Source organism: Ambystoma mexicanum, chromosome 7q, assembly GCF_040938575.1.
Source record: "Ambystoma mexicanum isolate Mex_15411 chromosome 7q, UKY_AmexF1_1, whole genome shotgun sequence".
NCBI lineage: Eukaryota > Metazoa > Chordata > Amphibia > Caudata > Ambystomatidae > Ambystoma > Ambystoma mexicanum.
In genome coordinates this window covers 38,148,024-38,167,093 of record NC_090941.1, presented here as the reverse complement: position 1 = coordinate 38,167,093, position 19,070 = coordinate 38,148,024, and the positions used below count along the sequence as shown (strand labels likewise).

At 45.5% G+C, this 19,070-nt stretch overlaps 1 protein-coding gene across 2 annotated transcripts in view; it reads left to right on the top strand.

Moving 5' to 3' along the window:
* The window catches only part of MBTPS2 (membrane bound transcription factor peptidase, site 2), a 471,718-nt gene that overhangs the window by 141,053 nt on the left and 311,595 nt on the right, over positions 1-19,070 (top strand). For both annotated transcript variants that reach the window (XM_069640675.1, XM_069640676.1), the window contains exon 5: positions 2,067-2,194. In XM_069640675.1, coding sequence (XP_069496776.1) covers positions 2,067-2,194 — 128 coding nt within the window. The remainder of the gene's footprint in view (positions 1-2,066; positions 2,195-19,070) is intronic.

The window sequence follows — 19,070 nt, the reverse complement described above, 5'->3', positions numbered from 1 at the left end:
CTTCCTAAAGTGATAGAAACACGTGCTTCAAACAATGTACTATTGATATAAGTTCTGAATATCCAGGTGTCGTGCATTTCCAGCTGTTTTGTTTCATATGTTTTGGAATTGTGCTCTAGTGTTTGCAATGTGGGCAAAGGCCGTTGAGTATCTAGTGGACGTTACTTATTGGCGTCTTGTGCCTTTCCCTAGTTGTGTTTGTTCAGTGAAGTACCTCCAGAACAAAACACAAGGGCATCCTCACAAAATTAATATTGCTGTGTCTTTTATTGATAAAAAGGGTGATCTTTATGGAATTAAAGAATAGAAGGGCGCCAGCCATGGGCATTAAGACCACATGGGTGACTGCAGAGAACAAGGTGCTCTTCTTCCCTGCCAAATACTCTCTCTCATCTCTTCCCCTTCCTATCCAGTTCCCACCTCACACTCTTCCCCTGTTACTCTTCAGTTAGAAACCTTGGCGTCATCTATGACCCTTCTCACACCTACTCTACTTTCACCTCCAAAACTGCAATGGCTGTTCGCCGCAACCACCTAAATATTAGGAAAATCGGGCACCTCCTTCCTTTTCAACACTGCCTAGCATCTCTTAACCACTCTTGTTTTCTCAAACTGGACTACTGTGCCAGCATCCTCTTTGACCTCCCCAACTATGCTTTCTGTCCTCTCGCCAAGATCATTAACTTCACAACCAAGACTCTCTTTAAATCCCTCACTGCCTCTTACCATCATTAGACTGGAGGACTGGCAGTGCAAAACAGGGCCAGATTAAATTCCTTCTCCTGATACACAAAACTATCCACGTTAAGGCACCACCGTATCTATCCTCCTCTGTCCAACTCTACAAGCCTTCTCATAGACACCACTCTGCCTCTTTGACTACCCTTGTGGCACCTCGCTCACCCTGTGCTTCCTCTTGCTTCTGCTCTTTCTCTCTTCCTGCTCCACTTGCATGGAATTCTCTTCCCCCAGACATCGGAGAAACAGTCCACACCGATTTGTTAAAAACCAAACTGAAAGCTTACCTCCTCGCCTGAGTTACCCTCTTAACCTATCATCTGCCTTCAAGCTATATTTTGCTTCTCTCCTCTAACCTGCCTCTGTCCCTCACTTTCTCTGACTCCACTCTAGTCCTTCATCCGTCATGGTTGCATCCCTAACACAGCTGGCCATACAGCCTACCTGCATTTAAAAATGTCAAATGTCGATTGCCCTTAATTTATGTATGTCCACCCATGTATTGTCCCTGGTGACTGTGCCATTTACCCCAACCCCCCTCACCCTCCGCAACCTGGCCAGAATGTCACCCAAACTCACCCCATTGTAAGTAGCTCAGTACTTCCTGTCAAATCTGATATCTATTGTATGTTCTTTTGTGATCAAAAGAGCCTTGTTCTCCCTTGTGTATAATGAGTTCGACAATACCAAGGTAAATTGTTCAGATGGAGATTTTCCTCAGTGTTGGACTCTAAGTTGTTGTGGACAATCCATCCGACTTAAAATACTAGCACTTTTTCTTTTAAACTTCCTATGTAAAATTCTGAGCTATTCCAAGCTCAAAATTCGCAAAAGCAAGCACATGTGCGCCGCATCCATTTTGTGAAATGGATGCCCGCCTGTGCTGGCTTTTGCTTTTGCGGCACTAATGAAGGAAATCTGCATGTTATAGTATACACACTAATTCCACTAGTGATGAATACGTACTATGAAAATTAGTTAGTTCTGGGATGAATCGGTATTCATTTTTATTTTAAACTGCTTTAACCTTTTTACCAACATGCGCTTTATGGATGCACTAGATTTTTTATGCTATGATTAAAGTACATGCCTGTCCCGTTAATAAATACATATAATTTACTAAAAACATCAATAACATTTAAGCCATACAATGAGAAGAGTTTCTCTGAACACTGCTTCTGTTTTCTGTTGGAGGAGTGGCCAGTGGACTCATTCTAAAATAGCCATCTCTTTGCAGCTGAATACACGCACAGACTATTTACTGTATGTATCTAATTCCTGATGAAAGATTTTCTCAAATGTTACCTTGTTTACTTTTTTTTTTTTAGAGAACAAGTTCGTCTCAATGGCTTTGGGATTTTTATCTTTGTAGTCTACCCTGGAGCGTTTGTGGATCTCTTCACAACACACTTGCAACTTGTTTCTCCAGTTCAGCAGCTACGCATATTCTGTGCAGGTATGGAACTGTGAAGTAAAAAAGAGGGGTGTTGGGTACTGTAAATCTAAAATACTTTGTACTGATCCAGGGTTGTAAATAAAGTACAATGCTACTACTGATTTCCGTTCTTATTGTCTGGAACAATTTGTGTGTAGTATTTGCGATTGTAACAGTGAAAAGACAGTGAACTGGAAGGTCATCAGTTGTGTATGTTGTGTGTTCAAGAAAACAGTACAAATTGTTTTTTGTTTTTTTAAACAATGCTACTTTAGAGACAGTTTTCTGGAAAGAACTGAACAGCGACCTTCCTTAATGTTCCTGTACTAAGTCTTAAGAGCTGCTAACATGCTGTAAGCATTTAAACCAGTCTCCCTGAATGTGGCCTTTATCATATTTTGTGGGCTGTGTCGTGGAGGTTTTGTGAACAGCATTTATGGGGCCAATGTGTTGCAGGCGATGTAAAGCATACTGCTCGAAAGCAGTGGCAGGGTTGCTTTTAAGACCGAAAGTGAAGAATGGGATCATAGGATATATGTCAGATGGAGTTAATGGGCATAATATTTGCATCAGGGATTCATTGGGAAATGTGGGAAATGTCAGAAGCAATTGCTTGAAATAAAATGGAAATAATTAAGGAATGACTGAATCTACAAACGGAGCATTGACAGTTTAATGATGAATGGATTCACTGCAGAAACTTGGCATCTCTTCAGTTGCAGCCCGTCCCTAACTAAATATTGTTGGATAGTAGCATTAGTGGAGCCAAATGCAAGAAATCTTACAAAAACAAGGAATTAAAATAACTAATTGTGCTGCTTCAAAATTTGTGTGTACTTCTTAACTAGACACGTATGATTAAGTGGGCTTTTAATCAAGATTAAATGAGTACACAGAGTTTGTGTGAGTGTGATGTTGATTCATACCATTTCACCTTTACGTGAACAAGGTTAAATTAGGTATAAGGGTTGCTTTCATGTGACTTAAGATCAATGGCCTACATGTAGTGTGCTTGGAGAAACATTCACAATTAGTGACATTATTGAATTGTGACAGGAAAAAGAAAAGAGTTTTGTTCTGACATTGGCCACAAAGGAATTGTAGGATGACAACACTTATAATCTCCCGAGGGAGATTGCGCTGTCTTGGATCTCCTCTCACCACCTCCATGTTCCTCCTGGGATCAACCTGGTCTACTAGAACCTCCCTGCGGTTTCTCTCTAGAAGGGGGCATGTTCTTCTCCCCCTTACTCTGGTGTATCGGCTGTATCTTCCCCTCCTGCTATTTCTCTTCACTGCCCTTGTTAAGGACAAACATCTCCTTTCCTCTTCTTTGTACATTACTCTTGATGGTGTCTCTCTGACAACCTCCCCACTTTCTTTCCAGATGCGCACCAATGTTCCTCCAATCTCCTACAGACTCTCCCCTCGAATCTCCAAATCTCTCCTAGATGACACTCCCTCTTCCACCAATCTCCACCCACTCTCTCTGAACCCCCAATTCTGTCCTCATGCATGCCCCTCAGTACTCCTCTCTCTCCTGCCACTCTGCCACCTCCTTCCTTCAACTTTTACTCGAACTACACACCCTGCCAGACTGAACTGGCAGCTTTTTATCATTTGGTGGTGTTAGGAAAGATTTCTTAATTGTAGGTAATTTTCCTTCCATGTGGCAACCCCTAAACTTTTTGCTGTTGCTTTCACCCTGATCTAGATTTTGCCAGAGAAGCGCAGCCTTCCGCCACACTCCTCTGGGCTTTCGCTCCATTCTTAAGGGGAAACTGACATGCCCTTAAGACAGTCCGTACCGGGAAACGTTGTTTTCCGTAGTTCTTTTATCATGTTTCAGCTTTCGCGCAACATGGCGCAACATGGCACAAGAGGGCACTGTAAGCTAAGCTACTGCTCTCTTGGGTCTCTAGTCACTCTACAGGCCCTAGACACTCTCTTTGGATTGTTAACGAACGGTGCAAGTGAATCACGGACGGGACTGGTGGCAGCGATCGTTTCTTTGTGTTTTGAGTTCCTTTTGTCTGTTTAAGCGCGTTTCTCGCGCTTAGCCCAAAATGGTGGCCTGGCTCCCAAAATGGCCAGGGCACGAGGCTCTTTGTCCTGCCCGCTGACCGTATTGCCCCCTTCACCTTCCCCAGGTCGAGCCGACCGAGGGCCTTCCTTATTTGGGCATGTACTTTCCCACAAAACACAGATGTTTTTGCGGGCTTCTACAGGCCTTTTGTGCGCCTCCAGGATGTGGGCTGGGATGTCTGTTCCCAATACACATCCTGGGTGCCAGAGAGTCTAGTGTGTCTTGAATGCCTGGGACCACAGTGGTCCATGATAGGTCCACGTATGGTGTGAGTGTTTTGTGAGCAGATCTCCCATTGGGTCCTCTCCGTTTTGGCGCAAAGGGTACTCTGGATAAGAGGAGGCTGGAAACACTGCTACCATGTCGATCTCCTGAGTTCTCACGAACAACGGATACAGGAGCCAAGTATCCTGCAACCAAAGGGCTGAACCGAGGAATCGCTGGTGACCCGCTGAAGGACTGCTCCTCTGCACTGCTGTCGCTCTGCGAAACCATTCTGCCTCTGATCGAACGAGAAGGCCTGTACTGGTACTTCGACCCTTTGGAATAGTGGGAACAACTATTCTCGGCATCTTCATCATCTCCTGCACGTAAGCCTTCGGAAGCGTCTCTGGGCCATCCAGTGGGCTGACCAGCCTACCCAGGAGTCTTGCTATGTCATCGCCGTCCGGTTGCTGCTGTATTCCGAGTCCTTGACACACTCACACGATTCGTACACTTGGCATTCCCAGGTCTGAAGTGAGAAGTGTACATTGGGCTAAAATATACACAGCCGCTTCGTTGCCCTGCTGTGGTAACAATCTGTGCGGGTTCACTGTGTTTGGGACATCCTCAACTCTAACTTCTGCCGCCGCGGAATCTACACAACGCTGAGACGTCCCCTGCTCATACCCGAACCTGCCAGCCCTGAAACTGGCGCGTAGAAGCCTGGGTCTGCCTGCATCGGGGACCGGTGACTAGCAAGGCTAGGAACTGGTCGCTCTCCTGCAGTAGCCTGTAGCTTTTCCTCGCTGTGTTAAACAGCACGCCTTTTTCGCACTTGCGCTCTGCTTCTGCCCACAAGTGGAAGCTGTGCTTGAGTAGCGGAGATCTGTTCGTCCTCGTTTTTTCACCGCTCTGAACTGCCTGATTTCCTTGAAGAGACTCCCCTTGGCCCGTTGGCACCAGCGTGTGCAGGTACTTTTGAGCACAAGGCTCTACTCTTCGTAGGGCTTGGACTTCCTTCTAGTTAGGTGGCCTCTGAAGGCGAACTGGGTCTAAACGATTACTTGCACTGCCTGTTTTCCTCCCCATCTAGGTGGTCTGCATATTTCGTGCTTCTAACTCTTTAGACCCTTTGGTAATTGTATATATATTGTATTTGATTGTGATGTGTTGGTTTACTTGAGTTTTACCGTGATTCTTTAGTATGGTCGATGTTACAGAGGCCTTGTAATAAATGTGTCTATATTTTTAATAGAACACCTGCTTGGAGTAATTTGTAAATGTCCTTGCTTTGTGTGCTCATTGCAGGCTTTCAGTCACCCTCACCCTTCTTGAGACCTAGTCTTGACCGCAGCGATCGCTACCTTGATTGGTCTGGCTTGTCCAGAGGTTACCCTGTTCCAAGAAACTAGGCTGGCCTTCTGAACCTCTGCCCCTCCAGGACAGAGTTCAGAAATCCATCTTAACAGGTGGTCCATAATGATATGGGGAACACCTGCGTACTGAGGACTGGGCTGCTTTTTGATTGTGCCATGTGTTGGTGTTAATTTTGGTTTGGAAGGGGGTGACCTATGGTTACAATGGAGCCTGCCACCATCTTGATTTTAGAAAGACCATTGAGGTGTGTGTTTTCTCATGGTTTATGGTCTTTGCATCGAAAAAAATGCATCGAAAAGACAATGCATCGTAAAATATCCAACAAAAATAAATGCATCAAAAGTCTGTTTTACATTAAAAGTACATATCCATCGAAACTTTTCCATCGAATGGATATGTACTTTTAAATGTAAAAGATAGCATTTCGATGCTTTTATTTTCTATGTTAAAACATTACATGGTGCTGTCCAGTGCTGAAATTTCGGCACTGGCCAGCTAATTGTAACATTTTAATGTTTATTGTATATTGGGGGAAGAGGGGTCCGCCCTGCCCCAACTCCCACACCCACCTCCCCTTAACCCTAACTCTAACCTTAACTCCAACTGTAAGCCTAACCCTAACCCCAACTCTAAGCCTAACCCCAACTCTAACCCCAACTCTAACTCTAACCCCTAATCTAAACCTTACCCTAATTATCCATTGAAATTATCCATCGAAATTCATTCAATGAATATGTTTTTCGATTGAAAAGCAATTCAATTAATACATTTCGATGGATAGGAATTCGATGGATGGGTATTAGATGGAAAGACCAGATACTGATTCTCGCCCTCCGTGCTGCCCCTCCTCTCCTTAGTCTGGGACACTTGGATCCTTCAACGTGTGAATCTGCAGTTAGAAAATCCTCTGGTAAGAATGGGTTAAATTAACACTACCATTGTCACTGAAAATGTGCAACTTTGTCATCCCTAAAGCACTGTCGAGGCCAGGAGACTATTGCTTGTTTGTGTACATCTCTGAACTGTCTGTGCCAATCACTTCCCTAGAGTTTCAGCATGACTTAATCTGTGAGACCTTGTGGGCTGCGCTCAGGTGAGTCATAAGTGTTTCCTGTGGCATAGTTGCAGAGAGAAGAAATTGATTTCTCCACTCATCAGTAACTTGTTGCAACATTCTTCCTTTCTCTCAGGAGGATAGTCTGCTGCAACATGCTCGCCTTGGAAGCAAGACGACACAGAGCAACACAGGTTCGATCCCCGGGTCCACGTTTAGAAACCTCTGGGTATTAAGTGTGCTATAAATAACCTATCAAATCAAAGGGGGAGGCTTCATTTCATACACTAGATATTTGGGTCTTTCTTTGGAGCTGGAACAGCTCTCTGACAGTGTTAGAGGCCTAAGAATATGTATACTACCAGATTTTGACAACACACCAGATATTGATCTAGCAGATAAATGGTAGGGCCTTCTAAAACGCACACAACAATGTAGTTATTTACCATATTTGTGTAACAGGAACTTGGTCTTTAGAACACACCCAACAGTGTATTTTACGTGGAATGCGTACCTGGTTCGCAATTGGATGTATATGCACCTTATTATATCATTGCTTACAATAAGGGTATTACAGTATAGTGATGATCAAGTCATTGTATGTCTGTAACAGAGATTATTTGTGAAACAACAACATATACTCGTTCAGTGTTTTTACACCTAATTATGAGCTCACAAAACTTTATTAAGGAGTGCTTGCACTAGAACCCACATACACTCCCTACAACTTTTTATACTGCATGGGGTTGTGTGCTGGGGCTTCTGGAGCGTAGCTGCTCTTTACATTTATTTGATCATACAATGATATTACCTGAGAGTGGGGCGGACATAAAGATCTGACCACCCAACTCCTTCTACAAATTCTGAAAGGCCATCGTATTCTGATGAACAGAGACAAACACTTATGTCTAGCCGAACTCTATCACAGTAGTGTGACAGAACAGCAAGGCTTAGACTTAGAAGAGTGTGAAAGTGGTGAAGGGTTCAGTTATGCACACACAGACCACTCTTAATAATAAAAGTTAGGAAGAATGTATATGAAATAGTTATTTAGGCCTTAGACAAACGCTTATCATGAAATCTACAGGTAAATAACACACTAAAACATTTACTACTAATATATTCACATTCACCTTTGTGTGCTCTGCTAAGAGCACTAACACTTCACTTGTGAATACAGTTAGAATCACTTTTCAATAAACTGTAACTATAACAAAGCAGGTGTATAAATAATAAAACCAGATACGTATTAAACACTTTGAGAACAAATAGATTGAAAATAAAGGCGTTAGCAAACACTGTATAAAAGCTTATAATTAAGGTTCTAAACTTAAGAAGTACTCCTTAGTTATGAGAAAAAGAGGCCTAGTGCCCTTAGTATTACAAGTCCCAATAAAAGCCTTTTCAGGAGGCTAGGCATCTCTTTAGTTGAACAATTGTTAGCTCAAACAAACTAACAAGTAGTTGTAAGTGTTGTTAAGTTTAGTAAAAACAAGAGGAAAGTCTTTAGAAGACCCTCTTCCAATCTGACCACCTCAGGGGAGACCAAGGGGACAATACCAGCCTAGAACACCACTGTTGAGGGCTAGGCAAGGGAGGGATAGCACTAGGACTTTATGCCTAATGGGTGGGGGTGTGACAAAACGGGTATGTTTATTAACCCCCTGTACTCCGATTCACTCAGACCACTGTAGGAGTTCCTGAAATTGCTGGGCCTTCTGGATGCTTACCTTGATTCAGTTGGAGGAAACCCAGGGGTCACTTCAGATCTGGATTCTAGACAGCTGGATACCCAGGAAACACTGACTTGTGGACCACCACTCTGGCAATGACGTCAGAAGACTAGAAGCCACGATGGAGGCAGCAAACATCAATGGCCACTTGAAGAAAGTGGCGGAAGGCAACTGAAAGATTCTCCAACACGTTGATTGTAGTTGTAGTATATTTGATTACACATATCTCCAGATCTATTCATGCCCCACCGGTCTGCTACACTTCCTCCTTCCAACTGCTCATAACATAACTCTCAACCTCATCCTTCCAGATTCCTCATTCTCCCTACACATTCTGTATTCCATACTTAATCCTCTGCAATGCTTGCATATAAGATGGTACACATCTCCCTTCTTTACTATTTGAACAATGACATTTGCAACTATATTAATTCTAACACTGTATCTATTGAACTAAGAAATTCAACCAGACATATGCACGAGAAATGAATATTACAATATAAAGTAGACAACATGATGGGTTTACTAGTTGACATGTTTTGTTAACTAATGGCACATTTATAAACAACAATATATAATAAAATAGTAGGTCAAATTTTGGACATATGTTTAACTAATTAATATTTTACATACATAACACAATTCAGGTAAGAGTTGTATGTGGGGATAACTATCTGTTTGCTTTTTGAGAAGGTATATTACTAATTCACAGTCTCTTAGAAATGAAGGCCTTCCACATTTCCTGATAGGTAACACTTTATTTTGAACACCGTTTTGATCCTCTCCACACACTCTACGACTCTTTAGTCTACAATTTTCTTTATGAGTAATTAATTTGCTATCTCCCTTCCTCTGAACCTTCTCTCTCTTTCTTTCTTGAAGATCCTCATTCATTTCAGCATATCTACATATCCGATTTGCATTCCAAATGTTCCCATCTGTAAGTCTTCCAGCATGCATTTATTCCACTACTCTAATAGGTTTTGACCACCTAGAACCTCCACTGCTTTTATTTATTGTCCACTTAATACATACCCGCTCTCCTTCTTTAATAGGTATTTGTTTTGCTGCCTTCCTAATGTCAAAGATTTCTTTGTTGAGAATGTGTTTATCTTGAATCTTTTCCTTCACAAGGTTCATGTCAATTTTTTCTGACAAGCTCTGCCCAGCCAACCTGGGCACACTCTAGGATTGGGCTTTCTCCCACATAACATCTCAAAAGGAGAAACGCCTGTGGTACCATGAGGGGTAAATCTATAGGCAACCACAGTATCCGCTGCAGCCTTTCTCCAATCAGATCTTTCTGACAAAGCTACCTTAATGCTATTTATGATAACTCGGTTAAATCTCTCCACTATTCTGTTTGTCTCTGGATGGTAGAACTGGTTTTGTGCTCAATACCATTGGCTTTTAGAACATCTTTCATCTCCTCAGCCACAAATTGCACACCATTGTCCGTTAAAATGGAAGTGGGATATCCCTCTCTTCTAAAAATGTTATCAAGAAATTCAATCACATCTTTGCATACACATTTTTCACCCAAGTAAGTTCTACCCAATGGGATAACATGTTGACTAGAACTATGCCATACCGACAAACTCCTTGACATGTGACGGGGCCTAGACTATCCAATCCCACTCTCTCCCAAGGGATGGACATGATTCATCGGCTCAACTCTAGCTACGCATCCTTTAGCTGCATCCTCACAAAAAGCACACTCCCTGATCAGCCGCTCCACTTGTATATCCATTGCTGACCACCAGTAATCTTGTCTAATTAACAGTTTGGTCTTGGTCATCCCGTGATGACCTTTATGCGCCACTTCTAAAATGTTCTGTCTTACTCCTGCTGGAGGAGGAATTTTGCCTCCTCTTAAAATCATCCCATCCCTCGTGAGGAGCTCATCTATTACATTCTTAAATGGATCAGGTATGGTTCCTCTCCTGATTTCAGAACTCTTCATAACTGCCTCTCACCTTTCTTTTACATCGCTCAAGTCATGGTCAACTAATATTGCATCACACCACTCTTTTTTTCAGACACAACCTCCTGACTAACATTGAGGACTTTTTCATCTTTATCTCCATCATCCTCATTCTCTACAACATTGGTCAGTCTGGACAAAAATCAATCTGCTGCCTTATTTTTAATGCCTGTCAAATACTCAACATTCCAATTATAGTCGTCCTGTAAATTGGCTACCCATTTCCTAATCCTTGATGAGGCTTTGTCTAGACACTTTGTGTTTAGAACCTCCCTCAAAGGTTTGTGATCAGATCTGATGGTGAACTTAACACCCCATAAGAAAGGCTGACATTTTTCTATCGACCACTTTATTGCCAGCAATTCTTTTTCTATGGTAGAGTAATTCCTTTCAGCCGTTTCTAACACTCTAGACTCAAACACTATGGTAACTTCTTTACTACCATCCTTTTGAGAAAAAACAGCTCCTAATCCATGGTTACTGGCATCCGTAGTTAAAACACTGTCTTTGCTGGGATTCAAATTACTCCATGTGGGGGCCTTTGTTAACGCATTTTTGATTTTTTGGAATTCCCTCTCACATTGCTCACTTTTATACCAGACTTTTCACGTGGAATGATTCTCTGCTAACCTAAGCACAAACTTAGCATAATACTCTGCCATTCCCAAAAAAGCTATTCCTTTCTCTTTATCCGACAGACTTGGAAAATTAATAATATTGTTGATTTTGGTTGAATGCCTGCCTCAGAAATTATGTGTCCTAAATACTGGATGCTCATTTAATTGATTTTGCATTTATCTCTGCTCAATGTCAGACCTGCTTTCATAAAAATGTTTTCCTCAATCTCTCATCATGCTCTTTGCTGAAAATACAAAACTCCATCGATGTCTTGAAACAGTTGATACATAATCCTTCGGAATACAGCAGCTGCCGATATCAGTCCAAATGGCATTCTTTTACATGGAAATGTACCTTCTGGAGTGATAAATGTGGTTACAGTCCTAGAGAAAGGGTGAAGCTCAATTTGATGATATGCAGATTTTAAATCTAATGATCTCATAACCCTGGCATTCTTATTGGTACTTAACATCTGATTAATATTAGGCAATGGGTGTCTATCACTTATTACACATCTGGTGGCTGATCTACGATCTATGCATAATCTGAATTTGCCTTTCGGTTTGTGAACTACCACTAATGGAGACACCCACTAAGAAGCCTCTATCCTCTCAACGACACCTTGTTTTTCCATAGACAGTAGTTCATCTTTTTTTTTTTTTAAACATCTTTTTATTAAGGTCGTGGCAGGTACATGACTCGCTCCAACAACACAACAAGAATATCATACAGTGGCACATTTTGCATTTTCACAGCGATACATATTCACATAGAATTTTCATTGTCTGACGGCAGTTCACATAAGTATGACCGGAACGGGCCCCAGATGTCCTTCGGTCGGCTCATTCTCAACTGAGTCAGTACATATTGTTCCTCATTCTCGTTTACATATGTCAATTCTCGTAGAAAGGTGTTCATGCTCGGAAGTCTAGGGCTTTTCCAAGCCTGGAGGATACACTTTTTAGCAACTGCGCAAGAAACATTAAAGAGTCTTCTAGTCTTCTCAGAGCACTTCCCTATACCGCCAAACAGATATTTTTGTGGAGACAGGAATGGGGATATTTCTGTGATTTCCGCCAGCAATTCAGCTACCCTCCCCCAGAACCGCTGCAGCTCAGGGCAGTCCCAATACATGTGGAAGGACCCTGCTTGTGGGGTGCCGCATTTAGGGCATTCGCTCGAGGAGTCCGGTAAAAACCTCGCCACTGTGGCCGGCGTATAGGGCAGTTTATTAAGAATTTTAAATTGTATCTGGCGTAGTCCTGCATTGAGCAAGACTTTTTTAGTGAGTGAACAGTACCTCACCCATTTCTCGTCAGGAATGGGCATCTGCAAATCTGTTTCCCATTTTTCTTTGACATTGTTGATTGTGGGGGTGTGGGCCTGCACCGATGCATATAATTTGGAGACTCCCAGACCCCCTTGAGTTGTGATCAGTTGTAAACACGGGTGTGACAGTGGCTCATCAGGAAAGAGGGGCTGATCTCATTCGGTAATATTGGAGTGTCCGAAGCGGTCCTCTCCCCAAGGCCCTTAAAATATCTGTTAAGCTTATGAATTTCCCCTCTATGAACATGTCCCCCACCACCATTTCCCCATTAGGGTCCCATGCTTCCTGCATGTCCGTATCAAACGTGGGAGGAATGCCGGGAAAATTCCACAAGGGAATTTGCGGGTTATAAGGTTTTTCAATTTTAAGTCTCCGACATATTGCCCCCCAAGCCCGGACAGTGCAGCTCGCCGGATCATATTCACACATGTCTCTATGCCGTGGGTCGGAAATAATTGATCTTACATCAGAGGGTGCAACTGTGTGTCTTTCTTTCCATGCGTGAGGTGCATCTTCTACCTTCTCATACCAATATCTCGCGAATTGCGCTTGTGCAACTAGATAATAAAGCTCAAATTCCGGGGCAGCTATGCCTCCGGAGCTATATGGTTCCACCATTTTCTCCCACCCCATTCTAGCAGTCTTCCCATTCCAGAGGAATGTGGTCACCATTGATCGCAGCCTGGAGAAGAATTTCCTGCCTGGCCATATCGGGATATTCACAAACAGATATAGTATCTTAGGAAGGACGGTCATTTTTAGTACTGCTATCCTGCCATGCAATGAGATGGGGAGGTGTATCCATATCACTTGTTTCGCATTAATTGACTGTAGCGCCCCTTCGTAGTTGTCAGTGAACAAAGATTGTCTGCTCCTGGAGACCAGCACACCTAAATATCTAATATATCCCTCCGACCATTTAAGGCCATCTGTTATTTCCAGGCATTTAGTGCAAGGGGTGAGTGGGAAAATTTCTGATTTAGTATTGTTCACAGTGTAACCGGAGTAATCAGCAAATTTGCGTATATCTGCCATTATGGGTGCGATGTTTTTGTCGGGTTCACGGATATATAACAGCGTGTCATCCGCATAAAGTGAGATCAGCTGATTAGAGCCTTTCATAACTATACCCTTATCTTTGTGTCGTAATCTAACTGCAGCAGCCATGGGCTCTATCGTTAGGGCAAATGGAATTGGTGAGAACGGGCACCCCTGTCTAGTGCCCCTTCCCAGTTCGAACATGTCGGACATGGTTCTGTTGGTACAGATTCTAGCCCCGGGTTTTGTATAGAGTAGACAGACATATCCAATAAAATTGGGTCCCACCCCGAACGCCTCCAACACCGAAAAGAGGTACTCCCATGGGGCCGAGTCAAATGCCTTCTTGGTGTCGAGGGAGACAGCGACCGCCTGTCTGCCCGGGTCAATTTGTGCCATGATCCCAAACAGTCTGCGGAGGTTCCACGCAGTAGACCTCTGAGGAATAAACCCGTTTTGGTCCGGTGCTGGAACTATGGGTAGCATACGATTGGCCATGACCTTCGCAAAAATGTTTGCGTCGGTATTTATGAGCGAGAGGGGTCTGTAAGAGAACATGTCCTGGGGTGGGCGTCTGGGCTTGGGGAGCACTGTAATAATAGCTTCCCTCATTGTCATGGGAAATATATGCTGTTCGAGGGCCTCCTCCCATGTTCTGAGTAGAATAGGGGCTAGTTCCTCATGGAACTCCTTATAGAATTCAGCCTCCAGCCCATCCGAACCCGGGGCTTTACCGACGTGAGATCCTTGATCGCTTCAGCGATTTCTTCTATCGTGACAGGCAGCTCCAAAGCCAATTTATTTTCGTCTGGGAGCGTCGGAAGACCCAGTGAGGCCAAGTATTCTTTTATCTCAGTGGGGGTTTTCCAGTGAGGCCAAGTATTCTTTTATCTCAGTGGGGGTTTTCCGGTCTCTATTCGCATACAGTGATTTATAGAATTCGACAAATTCATCATTAATACCCTTGTCGCTTGTGACCATTACATTTGGAGCTGTTTAAATGGCGGCTATCGGGGTGTTATTTCTTTCATTCCTGACCAAGTTGGCCAGCATCTTTCCCGCCTTATTCCCCTCTCCGTAACGATGTGCCCGCATTAGGGCCGCGATGTATCGTACCTCCCTCGTGGGTAAAGTGTCGAAGTTTCTAAGGAGTTTATGAATTTCAGCGAGGGTGTCCCTATCATGAGTGCGGCTATATACCTCTTCCAGTTCTTTCAGTTCCCGCTCCACCACCTCAAGTTCCCGTTGCTCCCCCTTCAAGAGTCCCGTTGGTTTGGACATAAGGATCCCTCTAACCCAAACCTTGAATATTTCCCAAACCGTGGATACCCGATCTACCGTCCCCAGGTTGTCTACAAAGAAGTTGGTTATCTCCTCATGTAGTGTCTCGGCCACGTTTGTATCTCCCAGCAATCCTCCCGGCATTCTCCACCTTCTCGCCGGTCTGGGAACATCCTGGAACACGAGGCTCAGTAACACCGGGAAGTGATCGGACAGCGTGCGGGGGAGGATCGTGCAGAGCTGCAGCGTGCTCGAGATGTCCGAGTATATAAACCAGTAGTCTATATGCGATTCACCGTCATGCACGGATGAATAACATGTCTATTGCCTATAATCCGGGTGCAACACCCGCCAAGCGTCTATCAGTGACAACTGCGGAAGGAGTTGGTTTAGGGTTACCGCCGTTTTCGTGGGTGCCCTCACCACATTAGTTGACATATCCAGCATGGGGTTGAGTGCAACATTAAAATCGCCGCCTCATATAATAGTTGTTGTGTCGTGCTTGTTAAGAATGTTGAGTATTTTCAGATAGAAATCTGGGTCGTCTATATTAGGGCCTTAGGTGTTAACCAGGGTTATTTGTCTACCGGCCATTTCCCCCCACACCAACACAAATCTTCCCATTGGATCTGCCTCGTGTCCCTTGGTACGGAATCCCAATGCAGGATGTATGAGTGTTATGACCCCCCTGGATTGTGAGGAATATTCTGTATAACAACATAGCTTACCCCATTTAGCCATTATACTTTTGTTAACCGCTCCCTGAGCGTGCGTCTCCCGGAGCATTGGGATCTGAGGACCGTGCATGGCGACATAGCTCCCTACCTTCCTGGCTTTCATCGGGTTGTTTAGCCCCCGGACATTCCAGGACAATAAGGTTATTTTCACCCCGTCACCCGTTCCCCCATACATAGAATCCGTGCCGTGCCATTGTTTCCACCATAACTTAAGGTTACCTGATGTGGGCGCATTGTGCACCCGCCAGACCTGGTTTCAACCAACCTGGAACTTAAATTAAACCAATCCACCCCCCAGGTCCCTAACATGCCCTGGTAGCAGTAACATTCTGTAACTTCCCGGTTTCTCCAACCCCACCCTCTACCCACATCATCCGCCCCAACTTGACGATGTAACCTTAAAACTTCCTGTGGGTGCCACGTTGTCGTCACGAGGCCACCAGAGCGGGCTCACGACCCGCTTCGGACGTTACTTAGAGCCCCCCAGCGGGAGCAGAATTCCGTTACACATCAACAAAGCAGCAACAGAGGACATGTGCACAACCAGGTTCAGTCAACAGGGCCCCGGTCTCCCTACCCCCCCCCGGAGGTGATCTTCCGTTCTGGTCCGGCCCACGGCCTCCAGATGATAGGGGTATAGTTGCTTCCACATACGCCAGAGCAGCGGCCGGGGTCTCGAAAAAGTGCGCCGTTCCTCCATACTGAATTTGCATCTTGGCCGGGAATATCAGCGCATATAGGACCTGGCGTGCCCTCAAGCTGCTTGACCGGCTCATATGATCGCCTGCTAGCCTGTACACCCGCAGCAAAGTCCGGATAAACATGTATGTGGTTCTCCTCATATTGTAGTGTCCCAATTTCTCTTGCCTTTCTAAGTATTGTATCTCTGTCTCTGTAGTTCAACAGTCTAGCAATGATAGTGTGCGCCGGGGCTCCGAGTTTCGGCACGGGGGCCAGAGTATGATACGCTCGCTCAACCAGGAACTGGCTCGAAAAGGATTCTGTCCCAAAAAGAGTCTTTAGAAGGTTTTCCACTTGTTGTTCCATTGCGCCTTTCCCGAACTTTTCAGAAACCCCCACAATCCGAATGTTGTTTCTTTGGGATCTGGATTCTAGGTCCTCGCATTTACTTTGCAACACGTTCATGCCTGCCTTAAGCTGCGCTATGTCACGATCGTGCCGCGCAATGGTGTCTTCATTTGTGCCAATTCTGTCTTCAGCTTCAGTGATTCTGAGGCTCTCCTTGTCGACTGTAGTTTTCAGTGCTCCAATAGTGTTGACAATGTCATCTAGCTTCACATTAAGGGATAGGAAGCCATTCTGTACTATCGTGGTAAGGAGATCAACCCTGTCGCCGCTGTGCACGCCAGGTTCAGCTGTTGATGATGTCGGCGGATCTGGTTCATGGCCGACTGCCTGGCTGCTGGTGAATGAGTCCATCAGGCACTTCTTTTTCCCGGTCGCCCCCTCTGCCGCTCTTTCCCGTTTCCTCGTGTTACCCTTGTCCGCCACACCAGCCGGCCCACCACCACGACCCGACGGGGGTTATGGATCCTGTGGGACTATACTAGATATCCGTAGGGGTAGGCCGCCCGTGCCGTGTAGGATACTATCTGTCGAGTGGGCTTGTTCAGGCCTGGCCACCACAAAAGTTTTATGGGGCCATCAGTGTCCAGGCGCCCGTGGCCACAGTTGAGCTGGTATACTTGTTAATTCGCCCACTTGCAATGGACTGTGTCCTCCCACATAGAAAGGAGCTGATTATCCCAGGTAATATTCGAATTCAAATCCGAATCCGGGCCCTGGCGTGGCACTCCCAGATCCAGTCCGGCCCTATGGCGCACAGTGGGCACGGGGGAAGGCCTCGGGTACTTCGCCCCCAACCGCTGAATGCCATACAACTCACCGTCTCCACCGCCAACTTGCAGGAAATATAGCACGCACGGCGTGCCCCGGCTACAGGCCAGGAAATGGAGTCTTCCCTTCCCCTTACAGCGCAGCTCCTTCGGTCACGTTCTGGGTCGGGGGGAAGGATATCACGCCGTCCGACGACGGCCCGCTTCTCAGCACCCGCTGCGTCGCAGCAGGGAGCGCCAGCTCTCGCCCAACAGGATCGCCTCTATAACTGCGAAGGCAGGGCCCCACCGGGCTCCCCCGGTCACACCTCGCCGCCGGTCCGCAGCAGGGCCCACGAGCCAGCAGCACTAGCCCGCTCAGCCCACGCGCACGGGACCAAGGGGGCCACCTCAGCCGATCCGCAGTGCCCACGGGTCCAGCTCCGCGACCTCAGCACAGCAGCTCCTCCTCTCTATGCCTCTCTGGCCAGAGCGTCAGCGGCGTGGGGCCCAGGTCAGCCGGACGTCCCTCGGGGCACACTCCCGGTCCTTCTCCCGCTCACCCCGCCCCGCTCACCCCGCCAAAGCCAATATCTCTGTGAGTTTTAGTCCGCCGCTCCCAGGATTTCAGTCGGGTGTGGACTGGGCCAAAGTGTACCCTTTGCTCTATAATTTCCGCTATTGTATCTGACTCGGGACCAGTAGTTCCCCAGTATGGGGAATCTCCAGAGCATGTGCAGGTGTCCTGCCAAGTCAGCATCCATTTAGGGCAAACACGGGCCTGTGAATCGGCCATTTTGGCAAGTCTGGCTGGTTAGTAGTAGAGCCTGTTTAAGATTTTGAATTGCATAAACTTAAATCTGAACTGAATGGAGACATGCCTGATTTGGGTACACATTTGGGTCCCTTGCTCATCTGATAGTTCAAAACCGAGTTCTTGGGCCCAGCCTAGTCTTGTGTTGGGTGTCTGGGAGGAGGTCTGCACCATCTTGTAAAGTACAGAATGGGTGTGCCTGCAGTCTCCAGAATTGGTGATGTATGCTAAGGTGTGGGGTTCTGGAGGTTCGTTTGGATAGGATGAGCATCTAGTAGAGACGGACGCGCGCAGTCTATAGCACTGCAGGCCGTCCTCACTTGTGCTACTGTATCCCGGTTTCCAAGGAGTGATGAATTTGCCTCCAGGAAGATATCTGTGAGGTTCCTGTACTCTAGGTGTTCCCATTTTATCTGTATTGTCTTGTCCCCTATCGGTTTAAGCTCAGGGAATTTCCAAAGTGTGAGCCATCGATAGTAAGGTTTTACAGTACCCGTGAGAGAGAATACCATCTTCCATGCTCGTAGCATGGGCATGATTGGGTTGAATGGACGGTTATCTCGATAGTGTTGGTTTAATATTAAGGTTTTAAGGTCTGATTCACCTGCAGCTAGTGCTTCGAGTTTGATGTGCGTGGGGGAACGGGGGGAGTCCTGGAGTACCAGTATGTTGCGAACTGGGCTTGGGCTGCTACCCAGTATAATTCCAGATTAGGCGCTGTGATTCCCCCTTTCTCATATGACTGTCATGTCCAACCATTTCTTGCAGACCGCACCTGAATGCCAGAGGAATTGGGCGAACTGTCC